This window comes from Bubalus kerabau, chromosome 6 (genome assembly GCF_029407905.1).
Source record: "Bubalus kerabau isolate K-KA32 ecotype Philippines breed swamp buffalo chromosome 6, PCC_UOA_SB_1v2, whole genome shotgun sequence".
Classification (NCBI taxonomy): Eukaryota; Metazoa; Chordata; class Mammalia; order Artiodactyla; family Bovidae; genus Bubalus; species Bubalus kerabau.
In genome coordinates this window covers 33,835,368-33,849,868 of record NC_073629.1, presented here as the reverse complement: position 1 = coordinate 33,849,868, position 14,501 = coordinate 33,835,368, and the positions used below count along the sequence as shown (strand labels likewise).

The 14,501-nt window shown below is 48.0% G+C and overlaps 1 protein-coding gene across 1 annotated transcript; it reads right to left on the bottom strand.

Moving 5' to 3' along the window:
* Positions 1-4,367: 4,367 nt before the first annotated feature.
* KCNA10 (potassium voltage-gated channel subfamily A member 10) lies at positions 4,368-6,055 on the bottom strand. The gene has a single exon (XM_055586879.1). The coding sequence runs from the start codon at positions 6,053-6,055 to the stop codon at positions 4,520-4,522; it is 1,536 nt and encodes a 511-aa protein (XP_055442854.1). The 3' UTR covers positions 4,368-4,519.
* Between the last annotated feature and the right edge of the window lie 8,446 nt (positions 6,056-14,501).

Genomic DNA, 14,501 nt, shown 5'->3' with positions numbered 1-14,501 from the left:
AGAGTCCCTTGGACTGCAAGGAGATCCAGCCAGTCCATTCTGAAGGAGATCAGCCCTGGGATTTCTTTGGAGGGAATGATGCTGAAGCTGAAACTCCAGTACTTTGGCCACCTCATGCGAAGAGTTGACTCATTGGAAAAGACTCTGATGCTGGGAGGGATTGGGGGCAGGAGGAGAAGGGGACGACAGAGGCTGAGATGGCTGGATGGCATCACTGACTCGATGGACGTGAGTCTGAGTGAATTCCGGGAGTTGGTGATGGACAGGGAGGCCTGGCGTGCTGTGATTCATGGGGTTGCAAACAGTTGGACATGACTGAGAGACTGAACTGAACTGAAGTGATACTCACTTGGACAGTGTTAATTGGTCTAAAATGACAGCTTTTAAAGAGTAGCAATTTCTTCCATTTGTGTAGTGCTTTACAGCCGTAAGCTACTTTTAATAACACTCCATCACTGGTTCTTCCCAATAGCCCGGTGAGGCAGGTACAACTATGTACATTTTTTTTTTTTTTTTAGATTTGGAAGTAAGCTCAAAGAGGTTGAGTACAAGTATAAGAATGAGAGAAGTAAGAAGTCACAAAAGGGCCTGTCTCAAGCAGAAGGCAGGTCCCAAGCAGCCCCTTTGACAGCCTGTGGAGGTTCTGAGGAGCCTGATTGGCCAGTTTGGGTAAAAGAGGGCAGCTGGATGGTCTCTGAAACTATTCACTGCTGTTTGTCTGTCTGTGTGTGTGTGTTGGGGTTGGGGGATGGCCCCATTTACTGCAAGGTATGTATTTTTCTTTAATCTATTTTCCACAAAATGAAACTGAGGCTCATTGAGGTCAAAGTGATACAATTAGTAAGAACTCAGCCAAGTCCTTTGATTTCAAATCTAGAAAGCTTTCTAGTCAAAAAATCCTTAAGTTTTTGAAACTTTTTGGTTTATAAAGCATTTTTAAAAGAGAATGATGAATAGACACAAAGGTTTGTCCTGACTTGCACAGTTCTTTGCAAAGACAGCCAGCATGACATGGTAGAAAAGAAAACACAAGATTTGGAAGCCATCTGCAAATTATAGCATCCTGTGAAAATGTTTTTGTTGTTTCTTTTACTTTATGCATATTTTTACTGTGAAAATTTAAAGGGACACTTTTTGTTCTTTCTGTGTCCTTATTCAGTGGCTATAAATTGTCTGCCACACAGTAGGAGCTCAATCAATATTAATTGGCTGAATGAAGCCTCAGGGCTCCGTTCTGCCCTCCTTAAAGCAGGCTTCTCTGAGCCCAGCTGCTGACCAATCCTTCCCTCTTTGATAAGAGTGGGAATATCTTTCCTTCTGTGTTTGGCACTTGACCCTCTGGGCAGCCCTGTCCTGTCTGCCCTTCCTCTCTCCATTCCATTTGTCATAAGCCATCTTGGGTGCTCCACTGTGGACCACAGATCCCATTGCCAACAGGAGGCTGGGCAGATGGATGGTGAAGGGAACTCCCATAGTCCATCTCCCTGGGTTGTTGGAGAAGAAATAGATGACTCAGTGCAGGCACGCAGAGACCATGACACCAGGCCTATTGGCAGCAGTGGCATGGCGGTGGAGGGTGGGGGCGGTGTCTTGGAGGGCTTGTTTCTGCAGCCCCACTCCCTTACTCCAACCTGAAAGCCTAGACCTGCTTCCTGGGCATCAGAATCCCATGATCAGTCCTCTTAACTCCTGGGGATAAATGGATTGACTGGAGAAGAAGAATGGCTCCCTCTGCCCTGCTAGACTGGACTCTTCCTACAGGATCCCAGGAAGAGAATGGCTGCAGCTCCAGAGCTCTGTCTTGGCTTCTGGGGACACTGGTCCAGTCTGCTCTGGAGTCTAAGTATCTTACCTTGTTTGCATTATGTGAAGCTGTAATGCAGCACGTGGCTTAGCCTCTGAATATGAAATTAGAAAGAATAAGAAAGTAGGGGCCTTAGGTGAAGAGCCTATTTGCTCCCAGGAATGTGCCCAGTCTGTATCATGACACAACCCCACTTCCTCACTCCAGCAGAGGCTGTTCTCTGGGTTAGGATGCTCTGGGTAGGCAGCCTGGTGGGATACATTTTAACATCAAAGAGACCTAGATTCACATCCCTCTCTACTGCTTCCTGGCTGTGTGCCCTTGAACCTCTCTGAACCAGTTTCCTCATAAAGCAAAATGAGGGTAATAATATCTACTTGGAGGGCTGACATGAGAGGGCAAAGGGTTTCTCTGTGGGGAGAGGTTTTAGTATAAAGGATTATGATGACGTGGCTCCCAGAAGGCAGAATGTGGGCATGTGGGCTCTTTTGTCAAATGTGCTTAGGTTCTGGGCAAATGGTTTTTGCAAGGGCCCTAGTGTATATAAAAATTTGCATCACCCTAAATCAGAGTGCCAATCACCATCCTGGCATCTAAGCTTGTGTGAGCCTGTAAGAGAAATGCCACCCCAGACAGTGGGAGCAATCTGTTCAGCAGACCACCATCCTGGCACTGGAGCCTGGCATAAGGCTTCAGGGTAATCCCATAGGTGTGAGTCCAGGACATCTGGTCAACCCTATGCTTGGACGCTGAAGGGTGTGAAGAGAATTGGAGAATGATCTCAAGAAGAAAATTGAAAGGGAACTTAGGAAATTGTGAGGAAGGTATATCAAAGTTCAGAAACCTGAGGCTCAGGTCTGGGACAGGAGTCCTGCTGGCCCAGCTCCAAGGGCTGCAAAGCCAAGGCCAGATCTTTCTATGACTCAGTGCCAAGTTACATCTTGGAGTTAACATGCAAAAAGGAGATTGAGACTTTTAGAGCATGATGGAGACTTAATGTGACTGAGTCCAGTTTCTTAGGGCCTAGACTAAGGACACAGGAGAGGAGAGGATCAGCTTTCCCTCATACCAGTTCATTTATTAGTCTACCTGGAAGTGGAAGTGGTATGGTGGTACCTGGGGCTACAGGGCTGTGTCTCCCAGGCTTGTGTGGAACTGGGTAAGTTCCAAGGTTAACATGCTGTGGGTGTATGATTTGGGTTGCACAAAGTGGAACTGTGCAGTGACCTGCAGCCCAAGGGCATTATTCTGATGTTGACTCTCCTTTGATGTGTGACCAGACATTGGTTATTGGGTCTGAGGAAGACACGGGCCTCCTAACTTGAGGGGTGAGGGGGAGAGACAGAGTAGAAACTTCCGTCCTTGCTTTTAGGGGAATCCCAACTCCATTCTGTCATCCTGGGATCATGATGGGCTGAGCAAGATCCTCTCCCAGGAAGGCAGTTCCTCAGTTCCTATGACAACCGCCCTCCTTGGGGATAGGGACTGGCCTCTGCACACATGTCTAAGGGTCCTGCTGCTCCCACCCCAGCTGCCCCACAGGCTACTGGTCAATCCCTGATGACTGAGGGAGCTGAACCCCAAGGTAGGTGGGCCTGTACATTTTCCTGGAGCAGTTCTCTGAGGCCTTGGTATATATACTCCCCACACTCTGGATCCCCAGTGTTTGCACAAATTCATGGAGATGAGCAAAGAGAACGTTTCTGCTTGTCCACTGCCCAAGGGAGGGACTGAGGAGCAAGGAGGCCAGGCTGGCATTGCCTCCCAGCCTGCATGGAAAGCGGGGATCCCCCTCCTCAGGAAGAGTGTGCTTGTCTGGAAATGTGCTGCCTGGACCCTCTGAAAGACAGACCCCTCAAATTCCTCTCTCCCTTGTCCTCTGTTCTATCACATTCTCCTCACGTGGAAAGATCACCTGGCTAGCAGGTAGGAGATTTGGGTTCCAGCACTGACTGTTTACCATTCTGAGAGAGCTTAGGCAGGTCGCCGTCTCCTGGTTTGTTCATCTACAATGTGGAAATAATAGTCAAGACCAGCAGATGGGAGATTTGGGTTCCAGCACTGACTGTTCATGGTTATGGGTGACCTTAGGCAAGTCGCCGTCTCCTGGTTTGTTCTACAGTGTGGAAATAATAGTCACGTCTGTTCTACTGGTTATTTTTAGATGCAGTGAGATAATGTAGGTGAAAGGGCCTTGGAAAATGTAAGCAATGCTACACAAGTGTATGGTACTATTATTAAAACAACTCTGAGCTCTTACTCATTGCTCCCAGCCACTCCTGGCCTTTCAAGGTGCTTCCTCTTAGGAAGATCAGAGCTAGCTCTTCTTCATCTTTATTGTGACAGTGAATCACCTGGGATCTTATTAAAGTGTAGATTCTGCTTCAGCAGGTCTGAGGTGGGCTTGGAGTCTGCATTTCCTTGCTTCCACCTGATGACGATATTGCTGATCTTGGGCACTACAGGTGAGGCACAAGGACCTGAAGTCCCCCCTCACAGGAAAGGAGAATGGAATCTTTCTACAGTCAATTGAAAAAGAAACAGCTGAGAAAATAGAACAGAAGTATCAGTTTATTAAAATAGTTTCCAATCAAAGATGGTCTGTGGTCACAGATGATATATTTTGGTTTCTGGAAAGACAGAGAGCAAGAGGTGGGAAGAGGAGAGAGAGACAGAGAGACCTGGGAGACTTGGGGCCAAGAAGCCCTGGAGATATCACTTCCTGGACTTCTCTGCAGAGCAGCTACCATTGGTCTTGCTAAGAGAGTCTGTGCTGCCCATTCTTGAGCCTGCACTGTTGAGGAGTTTGTCGATTTCTCCTGGGATGCTCTGCTTCTCCTCATTCTCAGTCTCCCGATGGTAGAAGTAGTTAAAGTTGGAGACAATAACAGGCACAGGGAGGGCAATGGTGAGGACCCCTGCGATGGCACACAGAGTGCCCACGATTTTTCCCCCTGGGGTGGTCGGGCACATGTCCCCATAGCCCACAGTTGTCATGGTGACCACCGCCCACCAGAAGCCATCAGGAATGCTAGAGAAATGGGACTCTGGCTCATCCACCTCGGCAAAGTAGACTGCGCTGGAGAAGAGGATGACGCCGATGAAGAGGAAGAAGATGAGCAGCCCCAGCTCCCGCATGGAAGCCTTCAGTGTCTGCCCCAGGATCTGCAGCCCCTTGGAGTGGCGGGAGAGCTTGAAGATGCGGAAGACCCTCACCAGGCGGATGATCCTCAGGATGGCCAGGGACATGTTCTGCTGGGCACTTGGCTCTGTCTCCTGGACCAGCTCCGTGATGAGGGTTGCAAAGTAGGGGATGATGGAGATGATGTCAATGATGTTCATGATGTTCCTGAAGAAGTCAGTCTTGCTGGGGCAGACCATGAACCGGAGCACCAGTTCAAAGGTGAACCACACAATGCAGGTGGACTCCACCATGAAGAAAGGGTCAGTGAACATGGTGTGGGAGAGGACTGTTTTGCTCATGTTGAGGCTGGGGTCTCTCACCACCTTCAGCTCCCTATCCTCTCGGAACTCAGGAAGGGTCTCCAGGCAAAAGATGGTGATGGAGATGATCACGACCAAGACGGAGACCACAGCCACACCACGGGCGGCACTGGAGCTCTCAGGGTACTCAAAGAGGAGCCAGAACTGCCGGTGGATGTCATTGGTGGGGAGCAATGTTTCAGGATCTTTGATGAAGCCTTCATCCTCTCGGAACTGGTCCATGGCCTCACTGCCCAGCTCATAGAAGGAGATCTCGTCTGCAAAGACGTCGATAGGGACATTGGCCGGCCGCCGGATCTTCCCACCAGATTGGTAATAGTATAGGATCCCATCAAAACTAGGCCGGTTCCTGTCAAAGAAATACTCATTTCTCATGGAGTCAAAGAACTGCATCCTTTTCTCCCGGTCTCCCAGGAGGGTCTCTGGGAACTGATTGAGGGTTCTGAGCTGGGTCTCGAACCTTAGGCCAGCAATGTTGATGATCACCCGCTGGTTTCCTTCATTTAAGACCACCGTCTCAGGCCCTGGGGAATCAACGTAGTCTCCTGGGAGCTTGGAGAAGACCGTCTCATGGCTGGTGCTGTCATTGATGAGGGTCTTCCAGTTGGAGAAGGGGCTGCTCCCAGGCCGGCCTTTTGGGGTGGTTGGGTCAAAGTCTGTGGCATAGCCTGGCTCTTCCTGGATTTCGTCTGAGTTATCAAAGTTGACCAGAGCAACCTCCATTTCTTTCCAGCCACACACATCCATCCTAGGGGGTCAGGGAAACAGCATGAAGACCCTCAGTCTTCCCCGCCCGCTGTGAGCTGTGGAGAGGAAGAAGGGCATCATGGGAGAGCTAATATAGGGTTCAGCTGGTTCTTGATCCAGCTTGCAGTGAGGTTTACCAATAGGTTAAAAAATGGTTTATTTTTAGCTCAGGATGGAACCTTGTGGTTATTTTGGCAACATTCTTCTGGAAACCAGTTTGCACACTTGGAGTCTGCACACTAATAATGAGAGAAGAAATTGGAAAGACAGAGCCAGACTGAGAGGGGAAAACTTCTCCACCCAAACAGAGTGTCCATACACAATGACAGGGAGAGGTCATAATAATAAAATGTGTAATTTTGTGTTTGTTCAAAGTTCTCCAGTTCACCCAACACTTTTCGTGCCCAATCTCACCTTTAACTCTTTTTTCTCACACTTTATGGCCAGTCCCTTACTTATCCTTTTGGGTATTATATCATCAAAATGTGTCTAGAATTGAACCAATTCTTATCACCACCACCACTACCTCTTGGACCCAATTGGAATTCTGTTGGGAAGGATGAAGATGGAGGCTGAGTGGACAAGCACTGTCCTCCCAGCAGTAAGCCTTAGCCCCTCCTCTGTAAGTAAGTCTAGGGTTGTTTAAAGGATACATTAACTGAGATAGCACGTGTGGAATGCCTGGTGGAGAGATCCTTAAGTTACAGTCATTATTTTTGTGAACTTCCCCACATAATAGCGACTTTAGAAGCCAACATAAGTGAAAGTGTTAGTTGCTCAGTCATGTCTGACTCTGCAACTCTGTGGGTTGTAGCCTGTCAGGCTCCTTTGTCCATGGAATTCTCCAGGCAAGAATACTGGAGTGGGTTGCCATTTCCTTCTCCAGGGAATCTTTCCATCCCAAGGATTGAACCCGGGTCTCCTACATTACAGGCAGACACTTTACCATCAGAACCACCAGGGAAGCCCATAGCCACTGATATTTTTTGTGCCTAAGTCTAAGATGTTTTTTATTTTTCTTTTAATTTTATTGAAGTATTAGTTGATTTAAGTGTGTTAATTTCTGCTGCATAGCAAAATGACTCAGTTTTTTATATATATTCTTTTCCATTACATTTTATCACAGGCTACTGAATATAGTTCCTGTGCTATACAGTAAGACCTTGCTGTTTACCCATCCTATATATACTAGAGTTTGCATCTGCTAATCCCAAGCTCCCAATTCTTCCCTAACCCAACTACCTCCCTTCTGGCAACTACAAGTCTGTTTTCTGTCTGTGAGTCTATTTCTCTTTCATAGATATGTTGATTTGTGTCATATTTTAGATTCCATATATAAAGGATAGCATATGGCATTTGTCTTTCTATTTCTGACTGACTTCACAGTATGATAATCTCTAGATCTATCCATGTTGCTGCAGATGGCATTATTTCACTCTTTTTGATGGCTGAGTAATATTCCATTGTATTTATATACCACATGCTCTTTATCCATACATTTGTTGGTGGACATTTAGATTGTTTCCATGTCTTGGCTATTGTAAATGGTGCTGCCATGAACATCAGGGTGCATGTATCTTTTTGAATTATAGTTTTGTCCGGGTGCATGCCCAGGAGTGAGATAGCTGGATCACATCACAACTCTAGGTTTTCAAGGAACCTCCATACTGTTTTCTATAATGGCTGCACCAATTTACTTTTCCATCAACAGTGTAGGAGAGTTCCCTTTTTCTCCACACCCTCTCCAAACTTTATTATTCGTAGACTTTTTAATGATGGCCATTCTGTAAGTCTAAGATGTTTATGGGGAATGATTTCATTAAAAGTCTTTTGAGGCAGTGGAAAGTAAGGAATAGTGTGTGTGTGTGTGTGTGTGTGTGTGTGTGTGTGTGTGCACGCATGCGCATGTGTGTGTGTATTAGGGATGGGGTTAAGGAGAACATGCCAGTGAGCTTGGATATCCACAAACATGAACTAAGATTCCTTCTTTAGGTCCATTCAAGCTTTGACTTTAGCATGAGAACCCTGAAACCAGGCAGGCTGGGGGTGACAGTGGGAGACAGGTAAAGTCTGTGGTGGTTACAGCTTTGAATAGTTTCATTTGCAGATAACGAGGGTAACCTGCATGCACACAGCTGTAGTCTTTGCAAAGTGATTCCACATTCACTTATTCACCTTCACTTAAATGACAATAGTCATAGGAGGGTGGAAAATGTTATTTCCATTCATGGGTGGGGAAACTGAGTCACAGGAGCCAAGTGGCCTTCCCAAGTTCACACAATTAGTGGCCCAGAGCCCCAACATGAACCTGCCTCCCCGCCTGGTAGATCCACTAGATCACAGGGCCCCTTGCATGGAAGCTGAGGCCTCTTGGGGAGCTGCAGCCCAGGGCCTCAGAGTGTGAGAGTTCAGAACTCGTTTGGTCCCACACCCTCTTTCCTCAGTTCAGGGGCAATGTGTGGGGTGAAGAGCTCAGGTTAGAGTGGCCAGGATGGGTTGAACACCTGTCCCATCTCATGAGAGTGTGTGGCCTTTGCAAGCCACCTAATTTCACTGAACTTCAGCCTCTTGATCATGGAATTGGGAGGATGTACCCACCACTGAGAGTGTCAGGTACCACGTGAGCTGTAGAATGTTGGAGGGCAGGATGGAGCCACAGTTAAGAACTCCTAGGCTTGAGCCCATTGCCGTGAGGTGGAATCCTGACCCTGCACACGGTCAGCCCGGGAGGAATATTTGCTGCTCCTTTGCAGTGGTCCATGTGATGATTTAGGGGCCCAATCCTGGGACACTGGGCTGCTGAGCAGAGGTGGGACCAGGAATCCAGTTCTGTGTCTGCCTTGTGAACTCAGAGCTGTACTTTCTGGTTTGGGATCCTAACCCTCGGTGAAGCTTTGGGTTTGTTTCCTTCTTGGCGTGAATCCCACTCCATTTTATCCAGACTGAGAAGAAGAGGTACCATCCGGGGGTCTTGGAGAGAGCTCCAAGTGCCTAGAGTGGGCCCTTATTAGGAACCTGCCCCTTCTTATCAGGGTTTGGGAGGCAATGTGGAGAGGAGGGAGAGCTTCTTGGGCCAAATTAACTTCCTCTCCTGGGAACCAGGCCATTTTCCTTCCCCTTTCTTGTTCTCCTCTTTGCTGCTTCCACTTCCAGCTCAAAGTGACAGGTACAGGGGTGGCTGAAGAGGGTCAGGTGGTGTAGGAAGAGAGAAGAATAGTGTTAAGTTCAGAGTGTTCTGTGGTCTACTGGAGCTCCACGTATGCATGTATTCACGTATGCATGCTCAGTTGCTCAGTCATATCTGACTCTTTGCGACCCAATGGACTGTAGCCTGCCAGACTCCTCTGTTCATGGGATTCTCCAGGCAAGAATACTGGAGTGGGTTGCCATGCCCTCCTCCAGGGTATCTTCCCAACCCAGGGATTGAACTTGCGTCTCCTGCAAGTCACCTGCATTGCAGGCAGATTTTTTTTTTTACCACTGAGCCACTAGGGAAGCCGACGTGCTGCATTTAGAGTAGTAACTTCTGTTCATTATGGACAGAAGGAAGAGAATTGGTCTTGGGACAAGAGACCTGGCTTGAGGCCCCACCCCAGCCCTTGTGTGTATGTGTGTGTGAGTGTGTGTGTGTGTTAGTCACTCAGTCATGTCCGACCCTTTGTGACCCTATGGGCTATAGCCCGCCAGGCTCCTCTGCCCATGGAATTCTCCAGGCAAGAAAACTGGGGTGGGTTGCCATTTCCGTCTCTGCCCCAGTCCTTAGGAGTTGTATATTTTTGAGCAAATCACTAGATTCTATGAGCCTCTGGTTTCTGATCCATAAAATGGGAAATATAATGGCAGTTCCCACATGAAAATGAGAACTAAATGAGGTAATGACAGTAAGAACACATAGTGAGCTATTATAAAAATTTAAGGAATGACCTCCCCACTCCCCTACCCTTTGCCCCATATGTAAAGCCAATGTAACATATGTGAAAGCAGAAAAAAGTTCCATGTGGCCTCACACGGCCCCGGGAGGAATTCTCAGCTTACTGCCATCCTATCCACTCTCCTGATCCTGCCCCTGTGCCTTTGTGCTGGTTTGGCTCCCCCTGGGCATCCACCTCCCCTTCCTCTGTCTTTCCTCTTCCTCCCTGCCCACTTGGGGGTTGTTTGGATCCTGCTTGTCTGACAAACCTAGCCTGGCCAGTCCAGCTTGGAGAGCCCCCTACCTTCCCTGAGTCTGGATCTCCTTGCCCAGATGGTCCACTTTGCACTCATTTTGGAGTCCCAGCTTCCGCAGTTCAGCCTCAGGGTACCCACTCTCTTGTGAGCTTTGAGAGAGCAGGACGGTGTCTTACAGTTTTTTCTTCTGCCCTGCACGGTCTTAGGGGGCAAGATTCACATCTGATGATCCCCCCACTGCATCATCCCAAGGCCCAGCTCAATGTGGTGGATAGAGAAATGTCCGATGAGAGTCAGCGGGGTGTAAGAAGTGGTGGGCAGTGCTAAGTTCAAACAGGGTTGTGGATGTGCAGTGAATATTTGTTAAGCAGGTGAACCATGAGTGAAAGAAGTGAGAAGTTCATGCTCACGGGAACGGGGATCGTCTCTGCTTTGTGCACCATTACGATTCCAGGACCTAGCCCGGTGTTGAGCCCACTCGGAGTTCAGTTAATCTCTGGTGAGTCAATGAAGTGTGGCAGATAGCATCCTGGGTTGCCATGCCCCCACTGCCTTGATCACTGACTACTTGCATTTCCTTATCAAAACTCCATTTTAAAAATCTGTAATAAGAAAATATGCTAGTCAAAAAAGGCAGATAAAATAGGTACATTTAGAGTAGCTCCATTTAAACACAATTCTAGAAACTGCAAACTAACCTAGAGTGACAGAAAGCTGATCAGCAGTTGCCTGGGGAAGCGGGTGGAGAGAGAGAGGAAAGGATTATCAAGGGGCCAAGGGAACTCTCTATTAAAACAATTAGCTAATTAACTTTAAAACTGGACTGTAGCTGCTTTATACAGATGTGTCAGTTTCTGCTGTACAGTAGAGTGAATCAGCCACACCTATATACACCTCCTGTCTTTTTCGGATTACCTTCCCATTTAGGTCACCACAGAGCACTGAGTAGAGTTCCCTGTGCTCTACAGTAGGTTCTCATAAGTTATTTATTTTATACTTAGTAGTGTATGTATGTCGGTCCCAATCTCCCAGTTTATCCCATGCCCCGCCCCATTTCCCTTGGTGTCCATACACTTGTTCTCTATGTCTGTGTCTCTATTTCTGTTTTGCAAATAAGATCATATATACCATTTTTCTAGATTCCACATATATGCCTTAACATACAGATATTTGTTTTCCTCTTTCTGAATTACTTTACTCTGTATGACGGTCTCTAGGACATCCACAACTCTGCAAGTGACACAGTTTTGTTCATTTTAGTGGCTGAGTAATATTCCACAATATGGATGTACCATATCTTCTTTATCCATTCTTCTGTCAGTGGATATCTAGGTTGCTTCCACGTCCTGGCTATAGTGCTGCAATGAACATTGGGGTGCATATATCTTTTTTTTTAAATTTTATTTTATTTTTAAACTTTACAATATTGTATTAGTTTTGCTGAATATCGAAATGAATCCGCCACAGGTATATCTGTGTTCCCCATCCTGAACCCTCCTCCTTCCTCCCTCCCCACACCCTCCCTCTGGGTCATCCCAGTGCACCAGCCCCAAGCATCCAGTGTCGTGCATCGAACCTGGACTGGTGACTCGTTTCATACATGATATTATACATGTTTCAATGCCATTCTCCCAAATCTCCCCACCCTCTCCCTCTCCCACAGAGTCCATAAGACTGATCTATACATCAGTGTCTCTTTTGCTGTCTCGTACACAGGGTTATTGTTACCATCTTTCTAAATTCCATATATATGCGCTAGTATACTGTATTGGTGTTTTTCTTTCTGGCTTACTTCACTCTGTATAATAGGCTCCAGTTTCATCCACCTCATTAGAACTGATTCAAATGTATTCTTTTTAATGGCTGAGTAATACTCCATTGTGTACATGTACCACAGCTTTCTTATCCATTCATCTGCTGATGGGCATCTAGGTTGCTTCCATGTCCTGGCTATTATAAACAGTGCTGCGATGAACTTTGGGGTACACGTGTCTCTTTCCCTTCTGGTTTCCTCAGTGTGTATGCCCAGCAGTGGGATTGCTGGATCATAAGGCAGTTCTATTTCCAGTTTTTTAAGGAATCTCCACACTGTTCTCCATAGTGGCTGTACTAGTTTGCATATATCTTTTTGAATCATGGTTTTCTCGGGGTACCTGCCAGGGTACTTGCCGTTCTTGGTAGTTTTCCCTGAGTCTTGTATCTTTTCATCTGCCCAGCTTTCTAGGGCTTTGATAGAATGCAACCCCATGGACTATAGCTCGCCAGGCTTCTCTGTCCATGGAATTCTCTAGGCAAGAATACTAGAATGGGTAGCCATTCCCTTCTCCAGGGAATCTTCCCGACCCAAGGATCAAACCCGGGTCTCCTGCTATGCCTACAGATTCTTTACAGTCTGAGCCACCAGGGAATAGTCCTTGGCTCCATTCATGGTAGCCAAGATGGAAACTGGTTCTGACCTTGGGCTGCCTGCCTTTCCCTCCATGGCCCTCTGGCAGGCGATGGACGTTCTGGGTGCAGTGGGGCACCCCGGTGAGGGTGGAGTTGTGGGGATGGGGTACTTGGGGGACAGCTCATTTCGTGGCGGGCAGCGTCCTGGGGCACTCTACTCGCTGTTCTTGGTAGTTTTCCCTGAGTCTTGTAGCTTTTGATCTGCGCACCATTCTAGGGCTTCGATAGAATTACCAGTATTCAAAGCTGAACCCTTACCCGCAGCGGAAGTGATCATTGTATTCAGGAGTCTTCTACGACATCTGATTCCACTCATACCTCTGCCATGCCTGTCACAGTGCCAAGACAGTGTGTTGGGCTGAAATAACCTCTTTTCCCCTCTGAACATACTTGTGTTTTCCTCCATCTGGGTCACTGATTGTGCAGGTCCTGTCCCTTGCATCCCTTCCTTCTGACTTCACCTGAAGATATAACTTTCCTTAAGGAGACAGGGAGGTGCTCTTGCCCTCTTGATAACCTCCGCACAAGGTTTTGACACAGTTTTCTGGATCCATGTCTCATCTCCCCAGAGCCCTGTAGTCTTCTGGTCCCTTGGCATCTTTGTAGGCAGGGACAGGCGGGTCTACTCACTGTCCCCAGCACATCTTACAGCTCTCCCTCTTCTGAACTTTGCTCCTCCTCCCCCAGAGCCAGACTGGCTTGGGTTTGAATCTCAACTCTGCATGCAGTAGGTATGTGGCCTTGGGTAAATCACCACCTTCATAAACAATGCTTTGTTTCTCTCCAAATGGGTCTACTCATATCTTCCCTCAAGGTTCTTGGGGGAGGAAAAGATAATACATGTGAATAGCCTGCAGGGCACATAGTAGGCATTCCTAGATGGGAGCCGCTATGGTTCACACTCGTCTATCTTGGGAAGCCTTCAAGGCTGTGTGTGGAACACAGTGACCCTCCCTGTGGAGCACTTTAGTTTTGCCCACCGTCTGCAGTCGTGGCTTTGTTGCGCTGGTGGTCTCTTCCTGGACTAAGCTGGGCACTTCCTGCAGACAGGGCTTTGTAGGGGCCCAGCCCTGTGCTGTTCCCAAAACAGTGTTCCAAAGATGTCTGAGAGTCTGGTCTCTCAAGTTCACAGTGATCAGGAGCAGTCAGTTGCCCTTGGTTGCCTAGCAACCCTAACACTTCCTACACTTTCAGGTGAGGCGGCAGCCATCCCTGAGTCAGAGACTGGCTGAAAGAAGTCAGCATGCAGGCAACTGTGCATGCTGCCGCCCCGAGAGCCTCAGGGACGGGAAACTCAGAGTTGCATAGAGGGCGAGATCAGATGTCACAGGGCTGGGAGCAGCTGGGGGATGAGGAGGTGGGCAAGTGGGCTTGGCACAGGGTGGGTTTCCACTGGTTGCTGTCCAGTGAATAAGAGGATGATTGAAGGAAGGAGTGGCTGGAAGGCAGAGACTGGTGCTGCTTATCTTCAGACAGAAGAGGGAGTCCTTGTTCTGCTGGATGCAGTTCCTGGCCCACTTTGTGAAGATGACTCCACAGTGCCTCTTCCTTCCATCTGGGAGCTGCTTCTCTCCCCTCTTTGCTCCAGCCAGGCCTTGGGGCCACTGACTGTCCCTCCAGGTGGCTCTCATGCTCCCTCTCCCTGGTTTCAGCTCTGCCATCAGTCCAGCCCCCTCTCTTGTGCTCACCTTGAATGACCGGCCCAGCTTCAGACAGGAGCCTGAAGAGAATAGTTTCTGGTCCTCTCTGCCCAACTGGCGGTCAGGATTGGGACTTCACCCTCCAAGGGCCTCAGTTTCCCCAAGTGGGGAATTGTGAGAGGGAGTCTTAG

What these genes read in the sequence shown, in the direction of transcription:
- KCNA10 (XM_055586879.1), bottom strand. Translation starts at nt 6,055, where the DNA reads ATGGATGTGTGTGGCTGGAAAGAAATGGAGGTTGCTCTGGTCAACTTT.